This window comes from Myotis davidii, unplaced genomic scaffold (genome assembly GCF_000327345.1).
Source record: "Myotis davidii unplaced genomic scaffold, ASM32734v1 scaffold623, whole genome shotgun sequence".
In the NCBI taxonomy this organism is placed as follows: domain Eukaryota; kingdom Metazoa; phylum Chordata; class Mammalia; order Chiroptera; family Vespertilionidae; genus Myotis; species Myotis davidii.
In genome coordinates this window covers 889,838-909,732 of record NW_006294464.1, presented here as the reverse complement: position 1 = coordinate 909,732, position 19,895 = coordinate 889,838, and the positions used below count along the sequence as shown (strand labels likewise).

The 19,895-nt window shown below is 40.1% G+C and overlaps 1 protein-coding gene across 3 annotated transcripts in view; it reads right to left on the bottom strand.

Moving 5' to 3' along the window:
* Positions 1–19,895, bottom strand: part of LYRM4 (LYR motif containing 4) — a 158,511-nt gene that overhangs the window by 35,842 nt on the left and 102,774 nt on the right. Inside the window, exon 3 of one of the 3 annotated variants that reach the window (XM_015567166.1) lies at positions 3,896–3,971. The exons of the other annotated variants lie outside the window; for them this stretch is intronic. Within the exon in view, the coding sequence (XP_015422652.1) occupies positions 3,897–3,971 (75 nt within the window). The 3' untranslated portion in view covers position 3,896. Of the gene's footprint in view, positions 1–3,895; positions 3,972–19,895 lie in introns of those variants that run through there. 3 annotated transcript variants of the gene reach the window in all.

Sequence of the window (19,895 nt, the reverse complement as noted above, 5' to 3'; positions counted from 1 at the left end):
CTGGGGATGTGCCCGCAACCCAGGTACATGCCCTTGACCGGAATCGAACCTAGGACCTCTCAGTCGCAGGCTGATGCTCTATCCACTGAGCCAAACTGGTTTCGGCAGGAACTGTATTTAAAGGGCCAAAAGGTTGAGAACCACTGATCTAGAGGTTAATTTTAGTTCAAGCTGTTATTACAATACAAGCATAAGGAGGCAGGCAAACAGGACAGTCTGGGGCTTCTTGCCAGGCAGCCCCTTAGTCCTCTCACAGAAACGTGTGTTAGAGTAATCATTCATCCATGGCTCAGAGTCTGCTGGTCAGTCCCGGCACCCAGGATTTTGAGATACACTAAGGTTGGTGGAAAAAATAATCTAAAAATCTTGGTACATCTTATGAGAAAAAATGTAGCCCTGACGTTTTAATGCTGTGAGGATTGGCTTATCATAGGACTTATTGTACATTAAAGTAAGTTGGGTGAGTAGTCAGTTTCAAATAAGCCTTCCCCTGGAGCTATGACTGGAATAATAAAACTATGAGATAATGAAAGGTTGGAGCCAATGTTCCCCTAAAATTAAATATAAACATTTAAATGTGTGAGAATCAGACACAATTCCATTTAAAATCACTATGTGTTCATTCACTGCACTGTTTGTCATTCCTATCAATGATTTCTTGCTAATAAAACATTATCACTTAAAAATAATGCTAAGGCCCAGCCAGTGTGGCTTGGTGGTTGAGTGTTGATCTATGAACCAGGTCACGGTTTAATTCCTGGTCAGGGCACATGCCTGGATTGTGGGCTCAGTCCCTAGTGGGGGGCATGGAAGAGGCAGCTGAATGATGTTTCTCTCTCATTGGTGTTTCTATTTCTCTATCTCTCTCCCTTCTTCTCTCTAAAAAAATCAATAAAATATATATAAAAAATAATGCTAAGTAGCTGTAGGATCAGTGTTGTCAAGGGCAATGTTAACCGTCAAAAAACAGATGCAGGTGAGGATAGCAGCCTCTGGGCTCCAGAAGTCATTGCTGACTTTCAGACATTCACCCTTTTTTCAGGCTACAGCAATATAGGGTATTGAGGGGCAAGTAACGTGCCACAGCCCATCTGTTGTATTGTGAGTATGGAAAATCCTAGCACATCAGTAAAAGCTCAAATGCAAGCTCTGCGGGAGGCAGGTGACTGTTAATGGTGGTTAAGCTAGTACATGGCATGCAAACTAATGACAAAGGAATAAACACGGGAATCAACCATTTCTGCATTCCTTATTATTTTTTCTTTTGTGAAGTCTGATTTTGCCTTCTCAGTTTAACAAGACTGGGGACCTGAAAAAAGGCTATCAGACCTGGGTTCCAGCCCCAGCTTTGCCATTTACTAGTTGGTTAAGTTATTTAACTTTGCTTCAGCCCCTTCCTATGTAAAGAGGAGATGATGATGCCCTCCTCATAGGAATGCGAGAACTGAGGTCTGTAAAACCCTGAGCACAGTGCCTGGAACACAGCAAGCATATAATAATTGTTAGCATAACTATTCTTTCTCTGTGGTCTCCTCCAGCCACAGGAAAAAGCATATGAGGTATCAAATGTACACATGCTTTGTCCCAAACACTTAATTCACCTTAAGCCCCAGCTTCCAGGCTTCCCTTACAAGGGCACAGCTCCTACCTGTTCAGGCTCTGACAGCTTTCTTAAGTTCTAGAACTACAGCGGAAGAAATCGTGTGCACATCAGGCTCATTAATACATTCCTGCAGTAGCTCTGCAACCAGCCCCGCTGACTCTTCTCTCAACCCTGTCCACAAGAATATTCACAAGACATGGCCACATGTGATCTGTCTTATTTAACTTCCTACCCTAATCTTGAGTAGCTCCAAAATGCCTTTCCAGCAACTCTCAAATCTTTGCCGGACCCATCTACCTTTTTAATCCAGTATACCACCACGCCCTAATAGGTTCTGTTCAAAGGGCATATTTTGTGGCCCTGCTCTGCCCACTGCTTTCTCCCTCCAGTGTCCTTGCTGGATATACTCTCCCCAGCTTACACATGCTAATTCCACTCATTTTTAAGACTTTGAGCAAATGGCTATTGTAACAAAATGTTCTTATTCTGCCCCAAACAGCATATATTATCTCTTGTTATCAAGTATCCTAATATTTTATTAGGAGGCAACATGATCTAACAGAAAAAGCATGGGCTTTGAAATCAGAAAGGTTTATTTCTACTAAATCCTGGTCCAATATATTAGCAGCACAAATAGGGGAAGATTACTTATTCTCTGAACCTTTGATCCCTTATCTATAAACTAGAGGCCCAGTGCATGAAATTTGTATATGGGTAGGGTCCCTAGGCCTGGCTGGAGATCAGGGCCGATCGGGGCCTTCCTTCCCCAGCTGCTGGCTGCCGGCTGGAGCCTTCCTTCGTTCCGCACTTCCCCCTGGTGGTCAGTGCATGGCATAGTGAGCAGTCAAACCCCCAGTTGGTTGAGCTCCGGAGGGGACAATTTGCATATTAGCCTTTTATTATATAGGACTAGAGGCCTGGTTCATGAAATTCATGCACTCGTGGGGTGGGGAGGGGTCCCCCTCAGCCCGGCCTGCGCCCTCTTGCAGTCCGGGAGCCCTCAGGGGATGTCTGCCGAGTGGGCCTAAGCCAGCAGTTGGATATCCTTAGTGCTGCTGCAGAGGCGCAAGGGGCTCCTGCCACCGCCGCTGTGCTTGCCAGCCATGAGTTCTGTTTCTGGCTGAGCAGCGCTCCCCCTATGGGATTGGGCTGAAACCGGTTCTCCAACATCCCCTGAGGGGTCCCGGATTACGAGAAGGCACAGGCTAGGTCGAGGGACCCCATTGGTGCACGATTGGGGTTGGGGAGAGACACGGGAGGTTGGCCAGCTGGGGAGGGACTGCAGGAGGGTTCCAGGGCATGTCTGGTCCTTCTCAGTCCCAATCGACCAGACCTCAGCAGCAAGCTAACCTACCGGTCAGAGTATCTGCCCCCTGGAGGTCCATACACATCATAGCGACTGGCCAACTGCCCCCTGGTGGTCAGTGCATGTCATAGCGGGTGGTTGAGTGGCGTATCATTAGAATATTATGCTTTGATTGGTCGAATGGCCGACCCGTCAACTGGAGACTTAGCATATTAGGCTTTTATTATATAGGACTACCTCACAGGATTACTGTGATAATTAAATTAAATGAACATAAAGTATTAAATGGAGTACCTGGGGCACAGAGAGGCTGAAAAAATGTGAGTGTGCTTTTCCATGGCTTTGTCAACTGATATATATATATATCAGTATATAATATATATATGTGTGTATGTATATGTGTGTATATATGTATACACACATATACATACACACACACACACACACACACACACATATATTATATACTGGTATATATATTTTAAAATCCTCACTCAAGGAAATTTTTTCCATTGATTTTTAGAGAGAGTGGAAGGGAGAGGGACAGGGAGAGAGAAACACCGATGTGAGAGAGAGACATCGATTGATTGCCTCCCACCTGCCCCCTACCAGGGCCAGGAGCCTGCAACCGAGGTACCGTCTGCAGGCCGACACTCTATCCACTGAGCCAAATTGGCTAGGGCTCAACTGATATTCTTCACCTTCGCTTTCTCGGAGAATCAACTGTGTTGCTGTTTTGTCTCCATGGCTGGATGGTAGGTGCCAGGAGGGCAGTTACTGTGGGACTCACTATTGCACTCCCATAGGATTATCATAGCCCACTAGATACAGATAATACATACATACTTAAATACATGGAAGTATGGTTACAATATTCTTGGTAACTGGAATCACTGAGAATGAGAACTGGAAAGATCTTAGAAATAAAACACTCACAATTTCATTCTAAATGTTATAACACACAGACACTCAATGACTTGCCTATGATTAGCTTGCAAGTAAACAGTGGCAGACTCTTGGTTCTGTGCTTTTCCTACTCCACCATGTTGATTCAATGATCAACTGCAGAAAAAAAGTTAACGGGGAAGAAGATGGACCATCCTGGAATTACAACTACAAAATAGAAACATCATGCTGAATAACCAACAGAAGACTAGCTGGAGAGAACCCTTAAAACCAAGGATGTAAACAGGAGACCTCAATGAGACTGGTAGGAAGTGTAGAGGTGTGAGAGGGCTGACCGGGCTCCCATAGGCAATAACTGAAGTTACAGGGGGATATCTCAGCTGAGGGGGGTTCCATTGATACCATGGAATACTAAGCAGCAGTAAAAAAAGAAAGATTTCTTACCCTTTGAAGCGACCTGGAAAGTATTATGCTAAGTGAAATAAGCCAGGCAGAGAAAGGCAAGTATCACATGATCTCAATTATATGTGGAATTTAATGAACAAAATAAATGGGTAAATCCAGAGACATAGAAGTATGGAAGAGACTGACGAGTCTTAGAGGGAAGGTGGGGAGAGAGGGGTGTAGAAAGTGATTAAAGAACTTATATGCATAACCCATGGATACAGACAATAGTGTGGTGAAGGTGTGGGAGCATAGGGGGTGGCAGGTGCAGGGTAGAGTGGGTTAAGGGGGGAAAAGGGGACATCTGTAATACTTTCAACAATAAAGATTAAAAAAAAAAAAGATCAATGGCACACTGTTGTCAGGTATGTGAGGCCAAAGCATTTCTTAGGAAAATGTTATTGCCTATATAACTTATACCACTTGGGGAAACATCCACAGGAAATAAGCAATTTGTAATCTGACAACACAACTGTAGTATTTCAGTGACTGGCATCACACACAAGATTAAACAAGGACCCAGAACTGGCTTCTAATAATCCTTCATTTTTCTAACCTAAGAAGAGTATACCCACTATGCCTTCTTTGGTAAAAATGCCCATTCAGGAGGCATGGTTGGCGGAGGTAAATGAAGGCGTGAAGGAGGAGTCCTTCCTCTGGCCTGCGCTGTCATGCTGCCTGTGCCTCCCCTGGCTATTCACCTCTTGTCTGTATTCTTCCCCCCACAGTCCCATCCTCCAAGAGGTCCTGTTTCCTCCTGCCTCAGTGAGTTGATGACTAACGAATCTCATAACCCAGTTAAAACGAACAAGCTAATAGGAACTGTTCCTGGGTAATGAGATATTAATTGTGTCCTGGAGAAAGCCTTCCTCTTTCAGTCTATTCCATTAGTGGCTGGATCGACTTTTCAGGCCACATGGTTACGGTAATGTGGCTGGGCCAACTGCCTTACAATGATAAACTTACTAGCGGGTGGAGAAAGGTATAAAGAACTGATTACATAATAAGAGTAGTTAGTATTTTATTTATCTCCAGATCATATATGTGACAACTATATGTGGAATGTCCTTAATAGAATACTTAAGATCTATCTGTTCCTTAAGTGAGGAGAATGTTTGCCTAACTGCCTCTCTGTAGTCCCATGATTGTTACACATACTATGTTTTTCAGATTTGTTTCTGTTAAATCTTTGATCATCTGAAACATGATTGTGGTTCCAGGTCACAACACAGTGCACTGATGGAGAAGTTTGGTGGAGAAGCTGCATTGAGGAAATAAGTAGATGAGACATTACCACCAGGTGTGACCTTGGGCAACTCATTTAACCTGAGAGCCTCAGGTTCCTTCTCTGTAAAAGAGGGGATCACCAATAATACTTGTGTTACCTTCCTCATGATGAGTGACATAAAACCGTGAGAAATTTAACCTACTGCTCTTGGTAAACCTGTGATTTTGAATAGGGATGTTTACCAAAATTGTTTCTGTGGTCTTAAAAATATACAGAGTTGGGAACCACCGTTAAATAGTACTCAACAAACATAAAGAATGAATGATACTTCTAGAGCCATTCATGAACACTTGAATGAATTGATCATATAGTTTGTGAATACAGAAAGATATAAAAGGAAGCTTCTAATAATTCCAAAGAGAAAACAGAGAGCTTATACCTTAGTAGAACATCCCAGATAAACATGCTAAACTGCAGCAATAAAACCTGAGAGCACCTATTCAGGGATATACAGAATGATCTGGTTCTAAATTACTATAGTCAGTAACTGCCAACTTTATTATAAACGCTAGGGCTACACATTTTACCTAAGTTATAGAATAAACAAACAAAACCTTATAAATAAGATATTCTAAATCTTTAATCCATTAATTTTAATCAATATCAGTCTGGAATTTTAAATGACTTTCTACTGAACCCTCCCATTCGCATCAAGTAATTATTAGAAATACTGATTTCATTCCAGACATTCAATCTTACAAGTTCATAAAATATTTGCTTATTAAGTTAACATAAAAAATGTGATTCAGTGGAATTAAATAGCAGATGGAATTTCATATAATGTCCGCAAACTTGGTGATTTTTAAAATATTAGGGACACCCCCCTCCCCAGGCCCTAAGCCCATCCGTGAGTGGGAAGGGAGGTGACGAAGAGGATGCTGTAGTAGATGAAGAACAGTGTGCAGGACAAAGACAGAAGATCATGAGCACACAGATGAAAATGCAGAAAACAAAACCCCAGCACCTCACTTTACAGATTAAAAATGTCAGATTCACAAGTGAACAGTGACTTAACTCAATTATATACTTAATGTCACACGAGGGCATCAGAATTCAGGTCCCTTCACCCCAGGTGTAGGGCTTCTTACAAACAATATCATGCTAACAGGATCATAGTGTATTTTATTTATCTCCAGATCATATATGTGACAACTATATGTGGTATGTTGAATGGATGGATGAAGAGTGATATGGAAGTATTACTTCTTTTTTCTACAGAATCACTGAATCCCCTACACTGCCAACCATTACATTGACTGCTAATATCATAGAAACACAGGATAGAATCTCATACTCCATCTTTACTAGGCTGCAGATGTCTCAGCTGCCAAGACCACATATACAGAATGGAAGTTATTGATGCTGGTAATTCTATCATTTTTCAATAACTGAGTCTTAACAGCTGTGTGCTTGTGTGTGTGTTTTTTTTGGGGGGGGTAGCCATGCACACATATATTTAGTGATTATACACTTTGATATCAAGATGTCATGGAAGCTACTAGAAAACTGTGTCTCTAATACTGGTTCTGCCACTTCCTTGTTGTATAGTGTTAAGCCTATTTTCTTAGCAGCAAAAGACAGATGATAGCCTCTCTCAGCTACTTTGACGGTTAAAGTGATAATGTACAGAAGAGCACTAAGGAAAGTTTAAAGCAATGAGCAAAACATGACAAAGATCTTTGATATGCTACGGCTCTCAGATTGTGTATGTTCCAATGTATCACATACGCTCCTGTGAAGTAAATATCAGTTGACTTCTATGGCTAAGAACAAGTGCAGAGAGAAAAGTCTTGAGATATCTTTGGAGGCAGGCTGGACAAACCAGATGGTCTTATTTCACACCACGTTCTCCAGGGTATATAGATTTAGAATCTGGATCATTCATGGTAAATTCTTAGTGGATTTTATAGTGAATTCTTCAATAAAGCTATATCACCTACTTTTTTGAGTATTTGCCAAAAACAGGAGGCAAAGGTAAAGGCCGAAAAGCCCTTATCAAATCCAAGACAACAAAGCCACAGGCTAGCTCTGAAGAGGAAGACTATGCCCCGGTGATGCAGCCTAAATTCAGAATGAAAGGTAGTTGTCCACAAGCCAAGGCTCATGGCCCTTCTCTGCAGGTGGCACACCAGACCCAGGCCGCTGACCACAGGTGCCTGCTAATGGCCAGGTCCGGGTACAGGGGCTCTGCCCCTGGGGAATAGAAGCAGTTATTTGAAACAGTGGGTGAGCCAGCCCAACCATAGCAGAAAGAATGAGCAGGGGGAACAAGCAAAGATGGGCAGCAAAGGTGAATGTCAGGAGCTGCCACCACATCCCGAAGGCCTTCCAGTCTTGGTGAGGCAGGACGGGTGGACTGCTGAGGATCTTTGCTGGGCTGCCTCATTTCTCCACGTGCTGTTAGAATAAACTCCATCCCAGACCTGTTTCTGTGTAACCTGAACTCCTGAACCTCTTATTGCCTCTTCCTTGCAAACAGAAGACATTTGGGCCCCCTGAGGGACGGAAATCCTGAGCGGTCCTGACTTCCCAGGAGCAGCTCTGCAGCTGCTTGCAGACCTTTAAGAGTTTCGAATCACAGCAAATGTCACAGTAATATCACAAGGCTTCCCCGGAACCTCCCACTCCAACCTAATTCCATCTGTTTGAAAGAAAAATAAAAAACATCCTTCCAGCATTTTGAATTTTGCTGGTAAGAGTAAAGTGATGCGTGGTCCACCTTCCAGAACTTTCCTCTTTAAAGTCAGGTAAACAGCACAGAACTACAGTTCAGAGTGTGTGACCCATAAAAACCAGAAAAGCATTCCTTCCTTCTCTTAAATTCATATGGTTTTTAGCTCATTTATGAATAGTGTGTGAAAGCCTGCAATATGGGAAAATATTTCCCCCTAAAGCATCAACAATAACTCAGTATGGTAAAAGTTACCACTTAATGCCTACATCTTATTTTATGACTGATATTTACATTTAAAAGCAAACATTTAAGTGAATAAGAACTTAGGCATCTGCTAAGGACTTTGATGCATCACAGTGAGAATTGGTACTTTACTACCAGGTTCCAGGTACAATTTCTTTATTATGTAAAGATAGATACACTGTAAGGATTTCTCACACAACTAGATAGATATTCACAGCCAGTTCACATTATAGAATGTTCTTGGTATGAGCTCTGCAAATAGGAAGCAACTAAACAGTGTCTAAAGTTAAAAAAAATATGAAAATTTAAAAATTTACATTTCAACTAAAGAAGAAATCCTGCAGGTTACTTTAAAATAGAAACTGCACGGCTAAAGTCCCAGAGGTGGCATTTAGCAATGAGGTTTGGTTTTCGTTTTACCTGCCTTAATAATGAAAACATGAAGGATGGCTCCCCATTTCCCCAAGATCAACATATTAATCCATTTAAAGAAATGCCAGAGGAGACTATTCCTGCGTTTCTTTAGAAGACAGATTTAGTTTGTTCTTAAAATTGAATGTATCTCTCAATTTTAGCAATGCCTGAGCTGGAGCAGGGTAACATGAGTTGGATTTAAATCAGGCCTGTGGGCAGACTGCAGTGAGTGCACCCCACCAGGCAGGCAGGCAGGCAGGCAGGCAGGCAGGCAGGCAGGCAGCTTCAGCATAGTTGGCAGCCCGACTGCCATAGTGTGGGCTGATGAAGACAGGACACAGGTCTTTGAAAAGAGGGCCTGCATGGTGGCAACAACACAAAACATACATCACTGTTTACTAGTGGGAAAGAATTAGAGAGGAGAAAAAAAAAGGAAGAAAGAATAGTCCTCATTCCCCCCAAAGTTTTATATCTATAATAATAAAAGCATAATATGCTAATTAGATCAGACGTCCTTCCAGTCGACCTTCTGGATTAAGCTGGGGCTGCAAGGGAAGCCTGGGTCCCGGGTGCCAGAGGGAAGCCGGTGCCGGCAGCTGGGGGAAGGTAGGCCTACTCTTACACTAATTTCGTGCATCAGGCCTCTAGTATATATATATTTACGTATGTGAGTGGCCTTCAGCCGTCAACAGGTGAACAAACATACCTTAGGTCTTAGGTCTTCCCATTCTCACATTTTGTTCGAGTTTTCCTTAAAATTTGTACCCATCTTTACATCCACCTCAGTCTTACCTCTGCTGTGAAGCTTGATACTTCCTTTACCCTGAAGAGTATTTACCTTAATATTTGACATTGGGCATTCATCCACAGGGACATGCTTATTGTGCAGCATGTGTGCAAGATTTTGGAGTCTGCTGCTCACCTATCTCTCCACATCCTCATTTCCCTCCTCTGTGGCTTTCTCATTCTAAGCCAACCCGCTGGCCTTGAGTTTACATGCTTGTTCGAAGTCATCATCTTTTCCTGGCGTGTTTTTCTTTCCTTTTTTATTTTTCCTGAAATGTCCTATCTTTTTAAAAGTTCAGCTTTTATGGCCTCACTTTTCAATGAAGTTTTGCTGAACCCTCATCCAGAAATGATCTTTTATTTATCTGGACTCCTTTAGTGTATAATTGCTATTTTTGAAACTCACAACAGTAAATGGTACTTTAATTTCAGGTGTGTGTCCATGTGTATGTGTAATTTTTCCTCCTTCCTAACTGAATTCCACATTCCTGAAGAAGTAACAGTGTAGGAATTTCAGCTTCCAATAGAGCTGGGTTCCACCCTCTTGGACTGGTTACTAGCCACTTTGAACCTCTATTTCCTCAGTTGAAAAATGGAGGCCAGAATGCTGACTTCATATGGGTGTGGTTCTCAACCACGGTGAGGTATAAAATGGTATCCTGCTTGGTGTCTGACTTATGGTGGAGCAGCTGCCTGGTACATACTTTCCTTCCCTTCCTCCGCCTCCCATCAACTGGCCTTTTAATTTACAGAGATGAAAATGCTCTAAAAACAAATAGAAGCAAATGATTTAGCTCAGAAGACTAGAATTCCAGTAAGGGTTGTATGCTGTACTTACGATACAGAAAGTCACACTAACCCAAACTTGAAGCCCGCATACCTTGTTTATTTGGCCCGTGTTAGCCTTTGAGTTTGATATGCTTGGTCTAACCTCTTTGGACTTCAGCTTTCCTTTTCCCATTAGACAAATACAGAATATAATGCTACTGGTCCTGTACAATCTACTGAAAATGTGCATAGGATAACACATACAATATGTCTAAAATGGGGAGAAATTGCTAAATTATGGAGTAACCAACATATTTCAAATTACAGTTAATGGTATATAAAAATTTAGATCTTTTTTATTAAAAAGCAATATTCTGATCTACTCAATGAATAAGAATAAGGTTAGGGGTAGTGCATTCAAAGTTTATTTCCTGTTTGCTCTTTGGATGGCAAAAGAGATGGGTAAAGAAACAGAAGAAATATAAGAAATGGAAAAAAATTGCTAAGTGATAAATTAGAATTTACTTTTAAACGTTTCCCTTTGCTTTTATTTAGACTTTCCTATTGCATTATCTTCAAACTGTTGTTATAAATATCCCCTTCCCCCCAACATATCACAACCTTAAATAGATTTGATGAGTATAAAATAACCTTAGTGGTCAGCATTTGCAATAACTTATAAAATCAATTAAAGAAGCATAATAAAGATCTTACAATATAGTACATCAATTATTTTTTGTTACTGAAGAGGAAGGTAAATAAACCTTAATCACTGGAAAATAGCAGGTACAAAAGGCTGTATAAATTATGTAAAATTTGGTGACATATTTTCATTACAGTATAGCTGTATTCAGAATAGCATTTGAAAATAAAAATTTAAACAGCCTTGACCACCATGTTTCTCATTGGAAGAAGCTGTCAGAGCTTGTGCTTTCACAGTGTTGCCGTACTGAATTACACTCATGAATTCTCAGTATAGGGGGGCTGATGAGAACGGAAGAGGGAGGCCAGCCACATGTGCTAACATTCTAGGCCTTCCTTGTTTGCAATAGCAGTCTCTGCTGAGCTAGCACTTTCTCTTCAGTGAGGTGCTCACGGGGTAATTAGAAAGGGAGGAAAATCCTTCTGTTTAGAAAATCTGTGAGCATATGCTTCAAAAGACTGTTTCACTATTTCCTGCTAGTCATTTTCAGGACTCCTAATCCCTGGAAAGGAACAAGTACCCCGCCTCCTAATCAAGCCAAAACACAAATTATGCCATCTAACAGGGCTGCTCTTCAGGGCAATCGAGGCATTTCCATTTTCACTGTGCCCCAACTCAAGGGCCAGCAGGAGTCTCAATAATGCCCGCACATCAGAATTAGCCAGGTAACTTTTAAACCTCAGGGTCCAGGCTGCACCCTGCACACCAGGTATCAGCAAGTTTTTAGAGCTCTGCAGAAGATTCTAATTTATGAGTATGTATTAGAGCAAATAAGTTTAACTTGGTCTTGTATCAAGTTCACACCCGTTTCATTTACCTAAAAGCCAAACCATTGAATCTTCAGCTTAAAAAAAATTCCCAAGCAAAGCATATACAACATGCCTCCATACTTCAACTACCCCTGCCACCGTATGTCCTTTCATTGCTTCCCTGAAGATGATACTCGTGACCAACAATAGGGAGCCTGATGTGGTTCTGGAACAGGGCTGAGATATCTACAGCTCAAAGGTCGTGTGTGTGTGTGTGTGTGTGTGAGAGAGAGAGAGAGAGAGAGAGAGAGAGAGAGAGAGAGAGAGAGAGAGAGAGAGAGAGAGAGAGAGAGAGAGAGAGAGAGAGAGAGAGAGAGAGAGAGAGAGAGAGAGAGAGAGAGAGAGAGAGAGAGAGAGAGAGAGAGAGAGAGAGAGAGAGAGGGAGATAGAGGTAGTAGGGGAGAGGGGGAGAAAATGTGGGGAGTGGCAGCTTGAGCAGGCAGCAGGGGACATTTGTTTGCTCACATTTCATGATAATGGGAAAAACTAATATTTTTAGGGTTATAAGTATGTGTGAAACCATCTGGTGTTTCCTGCTGTCGCATCCCTTAGATTCTGCATGTTTATATGTCCATGGCATCAAAACATCATAGCCTAAAACAGCAGTATTTAAAGGCTATTGTGTTCTAATGCGGTAGCAAAGCCCATTGCTGTTTCATAAGCATACTATTTTGGAATGTCAGTAATAAAGAAGTACTAGTTAAATATGTCAATTACATATATTATCTGGCCATTTGTGAAGTGAGTGTCCAAATTTTTTACCCATTTTAAAAAGTTGGTTTCAGTAGTTCTTTATATATTCTGGATGTGAATCTTTTTTTCAGATAATTTCTACCCTTCTGCCTTTTCATTTTCTTAATAATGGTGCTCCTGACATCACTATTTTAATACAGTGTTAATATTATATTACACTAGAGGCCCGGTGCATGGATTCATGCATCGGTGGGGTCCCTCAGCCTGGCGAGTGCCCTCTCGCAGTCCAACATCCCCTGAGGGATGTAGTAGTGTGCGTAGAGGCAGGCGGCCGGGGAGGAGCCCCAGCCCAGGCTCTGATCCCCGCTCATCCCGGCCCCGCTGTGCCTGCCACTGCTGCTGCTGCACTCGCCAGCCTTGAGCCCAGTGTCTGCTGCCTGTCAGACAGCTGAGCGGTGCTCCCACTGTGGGAGTGCACTGACCACCAGGGGGCAGCTCCTGCGTTGGGCGTCTACCCCCTGGTGGTCAGTGCTCATCATAGCGACCAGTCAAATGGTTGCTATGATGGTCATTAGGTCACTTAGGCTTTTTATATATATATATATGTATTAATTTTTTCTTTTATGGTTCACATTGTGTGTCCTGTTTAAGAAATCTTTTCTTACTTCAAAGCTATGAAGATGTTTTCCTCTAAAACTCTAATTTAAAAAATATTTCTCACTTATATTTATAATCCATTTTTATGTATGAAATGTGGAACGTGTCCAGATACTTTCCCCTCCAAATAGCAACTGACTGAACACCATTTGCTGAAAAGGCTATCCCTCCCAGTGCACTGCAGAGTCACCTTTGCCTTAAAACAGGTGACTGTACATAAGTGAGTCTCTTTCTAAACTCTATTCTGTTCATTGATCAGTGAGCCTTGCACTAATGCCACACTATCTTTTGTTTTTTTAAAAATACATTTTGCCCTAGCCGGTTTGGCTCAGTGGATAGGATATATATATATTTATTTTATTTTATTGCCTCTTACTAGGGATTGAGCCCACAACTGGGCATGTGCCCTTGACCAGAATCGAACCTGGGATCCTTTAATCCATAGGCTGACACTCTAACCACTGAGCAAAACTGGCTAGGGCAGCCACACTATCTTAACTGCCACAGTGTTAGGAGCAGAAATAGAATATTGGAGATTAGCTATAATTATAAAAAATATTAATCATGCTCTGCTAACTATGATTGTTCTGTTCTGATCAGAGTAAGCATATTCTAACCTGGCTGAGGGCTATATGCCCTGGGACATGGGAGCTAATATCAGAATGCAGTCCATCCTCCTTTCCTTAGAACTGCCTATCATTATGGAGAGATTTACAACCTTATGGCTGAAACAATCTAGTCCCAGAGCCACCCACCCTCTGTGACTCCCAGCCCGCATTTAACCATTATACCATACCTACTTTCCCATGCTTGTAATTCTTACTTTCCCATGCAATATTTGCCCTTTTACCCAATATAAGAAGCTGGCTTATGGGGAGTGGTAGAGAAGATTTAAAAAATATATAAATTTTTATTGAATTTTTATTTTTGGGGGAGAGAGGGAGAGGGATAGAGAGAGAGAAACATCTATGTGAGAGGAACATCATCCATCAGCTGCCTCCTGCATGCCCCCTACTGGGAATCAAGCCCACAACCTGGGCATGTACCCTGACTGGGAATCAAACCTGTGACCTCTTGGTTCCTGGGTCGACGCTCAACAGCTGAGCCACACCAGCTGGGCAGATTTTTGTGGATAACCTGCTGCTCTCCCACACTGTCGACGTTATTGGAATAAACACTCATATATGATTCAACTCTTTCTCTGCTTAACTGGCTCAAGTAGTGACAGGCAGCCTGGACTAAGTTTTGTATGTGGTAGTGAAAGTATGCAGGCATCTTTATCTTTAAGAACGCCTTGGATATTCTTGGTTCTTTGTATTTCCATGTGAACATTTTGATGAGTTTCTCAGTTTCTGAAGAAAAAAAAAAGCTAATGCTTTGAGTGGGATTGCCTTATATCTACACATGAATATGGAGTACACGGACAACTGTATCAATTGAGTATTCTAATCTACAAATCTATCCCTTCATATACAAATACATGAAAAGGTGCTTATCTTCATGAGTCATCAGAAAAATTAAAATTAAATTCAACACATGTACTAGAATGGTTAAAATGAAAAAAAGAAAATACCAAGTATTGGACAAAATGTAGGACAACTGCAATACATGTTGTTGATGGGAATGCAATTTGATACATGCACTTTGGAAAACTGCTAGGTAGTATCTTCTAAAGCTCAGCATATGCAAAACCTATGACCTAGCAATTCCAGTATTAGAATGACCATTTACGGAAAGACAAGTAAAAGAATGTTCATACTGGCACAGTTCAAAATAGCCCCAAACTGAAAACTATCTAAATGCCCATCAGTAGTAGAAAGGATAAGTAAATTTTACGGTATTTCACACAGTGAAAAAATATCCAGCCCACACTGCATGAAATTATGTGGTCAAATCTCAAACAATAAACATTGAGCAAGAGTAGCCAGATTCCATTTATAGAAAGTTCAAAACTAGGAACACCAATCGATGTGAGAAGTTAGGACAGTGGTAATCCCTGGTGGAGTATAGTGACTGCAAGAAGCACGGACGGCTGCAGGAGTGCTAATAATGTTCTCCTGATTGACCTGGGTTCTTCTCTTTATAAAAATACATTCAGCTATATTCTTATGGTAGTGCACTGTTTATACATACGTTTTGTAAAAGTAGTTTTAAAGGAATACATAATTGAATTTTTCACTTAAAACCTGATTCACTTTTTTGGGGTCAAAATTCATTTTTTTAATAGAAAATAAACTTATTCCACTTTCAATTGTTATACTTGAAGTTGCTAACTTTAAAAAAAAGAATTTAAAATAATTACTTAATAATGCTGAAAAATGGATTTACCTTTGATCAACCCCCCTCCCAATTTGCCTCTCTTCCCACTCAGAGCAGTTAGATGACCTACTTTAAAGGGAATTAAAAAAACACTAAAATAAAAAGAAGGGGAACTGTATACACTACAGAGGCTTTCAAACTTGGAAATTAGTTTAAAAGTCTAAATGCAGTACTACTGAGGATTATATCTTTCAACTGAGCATGGTGAATTCTTTGCAAATATCTAATTAGACACATTTTCTTTACTTTTTAATTGGTGAGAAAATGGAGAAATAAAAGGTATCAGACACTTCCAGTTTCACTGGGTTTGTCTTAATTTCCCCATTTCATCACTGATTACTCCTACCCGTTATAATGATTTAGCAATAGCTTTAGCATGGACACAAGTTGTATGTATGTATGTCTGTGTTTATTATTCAAAGAAATGTAATATCATGAAGAATAAAGATCATCTTTAAAGGACTCTTTAGGTATCTTTTTGCAGATTAGTTATGCTAACATCCAGTTGTTATAATTTGTTTTTCTATAGTTTTATGTTAACACTAAACTACTCAGTGGTTGCAATTACAGAATTCCAGGAAACTCATTTTTAGATATGACACAACAAAATTTCTCCCAAACTTGCAACAAATGTCAGCTTATTTTCTTTTGGTCTATTTCTAAAAAATATGTTACTGTGATTGAACCCCACATTTCTAATCCAGTAAATGAAAACTTAAAATGAAACTAGAAATTATGGAAACAGTTGAGATTGTTAAACAAAACCAGTAAACTAAAATAATAGGTGGACAACTTTAGTTGTTTTTTTTAATTATAAAATTATAATACAATTACAATTCAAGTTTCAATGAACAATAACAAAAATCCTGGGAGAAAATAAATTTTCATTCACTACAATAGCAAGTGCTATGAAAGAGCTATTTGAAGAATATTGTGTTTTGCTTGTATTTACCTCAGCTTTGGTAATACATTAAAAAAAATAGAATTTTTAAGGAATACAGTACAATACCCATCACCATACAGAGATTTATGGTAGTGTTGAAAGCCATCTGTGGAAAAACTTGTTTTAACCATATTAAAAATTTAAAAGTTTCATTTATTTTATTTTTTATTAAATGTATTAGGGTGACATTGGTTAATAAGATAATATCAGTTTCAAGTGTACATTTCTATGATACATGATCTGTATATTGCACTGTGTGTTCAAAAAGCACAGAAGTTACCCAATGTAATCATATGATAATGTAAACAGTGTGGAGCTGACAGAGTGACAGTTGCTTTACAAAGCCATGTCGTAATTTTCTGGTCCAGTTTTTAAGATGTATATATCATGCAGTTACTAGTATTCTTTACTTTTTAAAAGGTGTTTTACTGCCTCTGTTGATTTTGGGGGCGGGGAGTAAAAAGTGAAGTAGATAGAGAATGTTGTTATACCTAAGCCATTTCCTATTTGACCCTGTTCTGTCTGAGAGTAGAAGGGAAAAAACAAGTTCTTTTATCCCATAAATAACCCATACTGGGATGTCTGCTACCATCACCACCACTATATGAGACTTAAACTCAGGTAAAGCCTCCTTTAGAGGTGAATTCCCTTCCCTGTTAATTCCTGTAACAATAAGTACACTGTAATGTATTGGCTTCTGTTTTTCAACTAGTTTTACCTCCTTTTTAACACTATTTCCTTTTATACCTATAACCAGAGGCCTGGTGCACAAAATTCGTGCAGGGGGGGATGGGTTCCCTCAGCCCAGCCTGCACCCTCTCCAATCCAGGACCCCTTGGGGGACATCCCTCTCACAATCCTGGACCGCTGGCTGCTAATCGCTCGCCTGCCTACCTGCCTGGTTGCCCCTAACTGCCCCCACCTGCCAGCCTGATAGCCTCGTACTGCCTCTGTGTGCCAGCCTGGTTGCCCTTTGCATATTACCTCTTTATTATATAGGATAGCACTTAGCATGGTGCTGGGCACACAATGTGAACTATAAAACACCCATCTACTAATGTTTTTACATTCTGAATTATAAGTACTATTCACCTTCCTTCTGCTCTCTTGGAAGAGCCTTTACACACACACACACAAACAGACACACACACACAATGCCAAGTCAGATATTTCCTAATGGCCTGCTCTTCACTGAGTGGAAGCACCTCTGTATTTGGGTCATTAGTAGCTTGGCTCTGATCCAGAAATCAGTTTCTGGAGAAATATATTACATTTTATTTTTTAGCTATGAGTGAGAGATACTGTATTTTTTGTTTGTTTTTTTAAAAATAGTTGGTTCTCTTGATAAAATATAGCTATGGATAGAAAACAATAGATAGTTGTCTTTTTTATCATATTAGAAAGAAAACACTGTTAGAAAGCAAGGAAGTGCTCAAAGACTAATGGACCAATGTAATGACTGGGCAAGGGAGGATTCAAGTTGAATCTAAAGTTTCAACAACTAGTGACAGGGAGAAGAGTGGTACAATTAACAGATGTTTAGATACAAGGAGGTGGAGGATGGTGTGAGAGAAAAATTATGAGTCTGGCTTTAGTAATAACAAATGGGACAGCAGGATATTCAATTAGATAAATCTTGCAAGCAGGAAAAATGTATGAACAGATGGGGTAAAGTGAAGTATGTGAACATCATATCCTATATATTTAAAATGTGGTCTCGCCCAAATGGCTCAAATAAATCTTTGGTAATTCACTGCCGAATTTAAGCCTAGAGTAGTACTGGCAGTGTATCTTTTTGGAAGTTTGTTTTTCTTCTCAGTTTCAATATTATATTATAGAAGTCAATACCCTATACATGAAGGAATATAAAAATATTTACTAGACCTGAACAGAAACAAAATTAATTTTATTCTCAATTGGTATAAAAGTGATAATAATTAAAAATAAAACCAAAAAAACTAGAAAGTAGCTGTAAATCACCTTAACTGGAAGCCATTGGTTAGGTTTATGAGTTGACCCCTGGACATTGTCTATATACATACATGCATTTTTCTTTTTGTCTTTTTTTCTTTAAATCCCCACTTGAGGATATTTTTTCCATTGTTTTTGTTTGTTCGTTTTTTAGAGAGAGTGGAAGGGTGAGAGAGGAGGGAGGGAGGGAAGGAGGGAGGAAGGGAAGATTTTTTAAAATTAAATAATTAATTTATTTTTTGAGAGTGAGTGCATGAGAGAGAGAGAGAGAGAGAGAGAGAGAGAGAGAGAGAGAGAGAGAAAGAGAAACACTGATGTGAGAGAGACACATCAACTGGTTGCCTCCTGTATGCATCTCGACCGGGGCCTGGGACTGAGCCTGCAACTGAGATATGTGCCCTTGCCTGGAAATTGAACCCGAGACCCTTTGGTCCACGGGCCAATGCGTTAAGCACTGAGGAAAACTGGCCAGGTTCCCAAAGGGTCTGTCACCCCAAAAGTAATTAGGTATAAAACTGCATTTCTCACTTTATTCCTTTTAAATATGGCCATATGAAGAACAAGATTTCATCTAATCTCATAGCATGAGGTAATACAGTAGCAGAATACTAAAAACAAATACCCACCACCCCCTTCCCAGTTGGGCATCTACTTCTGTTGGGTATAAATTTTAACCTATCAAGTTTATTTCCAGTAATCTATTCTAACTGAACAGCTAGATGAATGAACAAAAAGATACATTATAAAGATGTTCATCAGAGCACTGTTTAAAGTAGCAAACACTGCAAGGGATCTAAAGTCCAACAACAGGGGCTGGCAAAACATGATAGTGATGCATTCATGCCCTCTGTGTCCACTTAAAAATGATAATGCATGCATATTTTTGAAAAATGTTAATTTTAACTAGGAGAACATAAAATTTTAAAATGATTAGCAGGATTCCCATTAATGAAAGACACACATTCATAGGTATCTATTATAGAAGTAACATTCTGGAAGGATATATATGAAAATAATAGTATTTCATAATAGAAGAATTATGAACAATTTCTCTTTTTCAAATATTACTATAACTATGGATTACACATGTAATAATAATAAAAAACATTATTTACCTTGAACCAACCCTCCCAATGCCAACAAAATCCCTAATCATTCACCAGCAGTATATCCATCTCTAGCTCCTACCCGCTTTTCCTTGTCAGGCAAAACACTAAAACAATGCTTAGTAAGAGTCCTCCATTCCTTCAGTTCCTGTGTTTACAAGTATGAATCAGTAAAGCAATTTGCATCTAGCACTTGGAAGATTTATCCCAGTTCTAAGTTTATACCTCTTGCCTGAGAAAGATACACTCATGTCAAAAATGG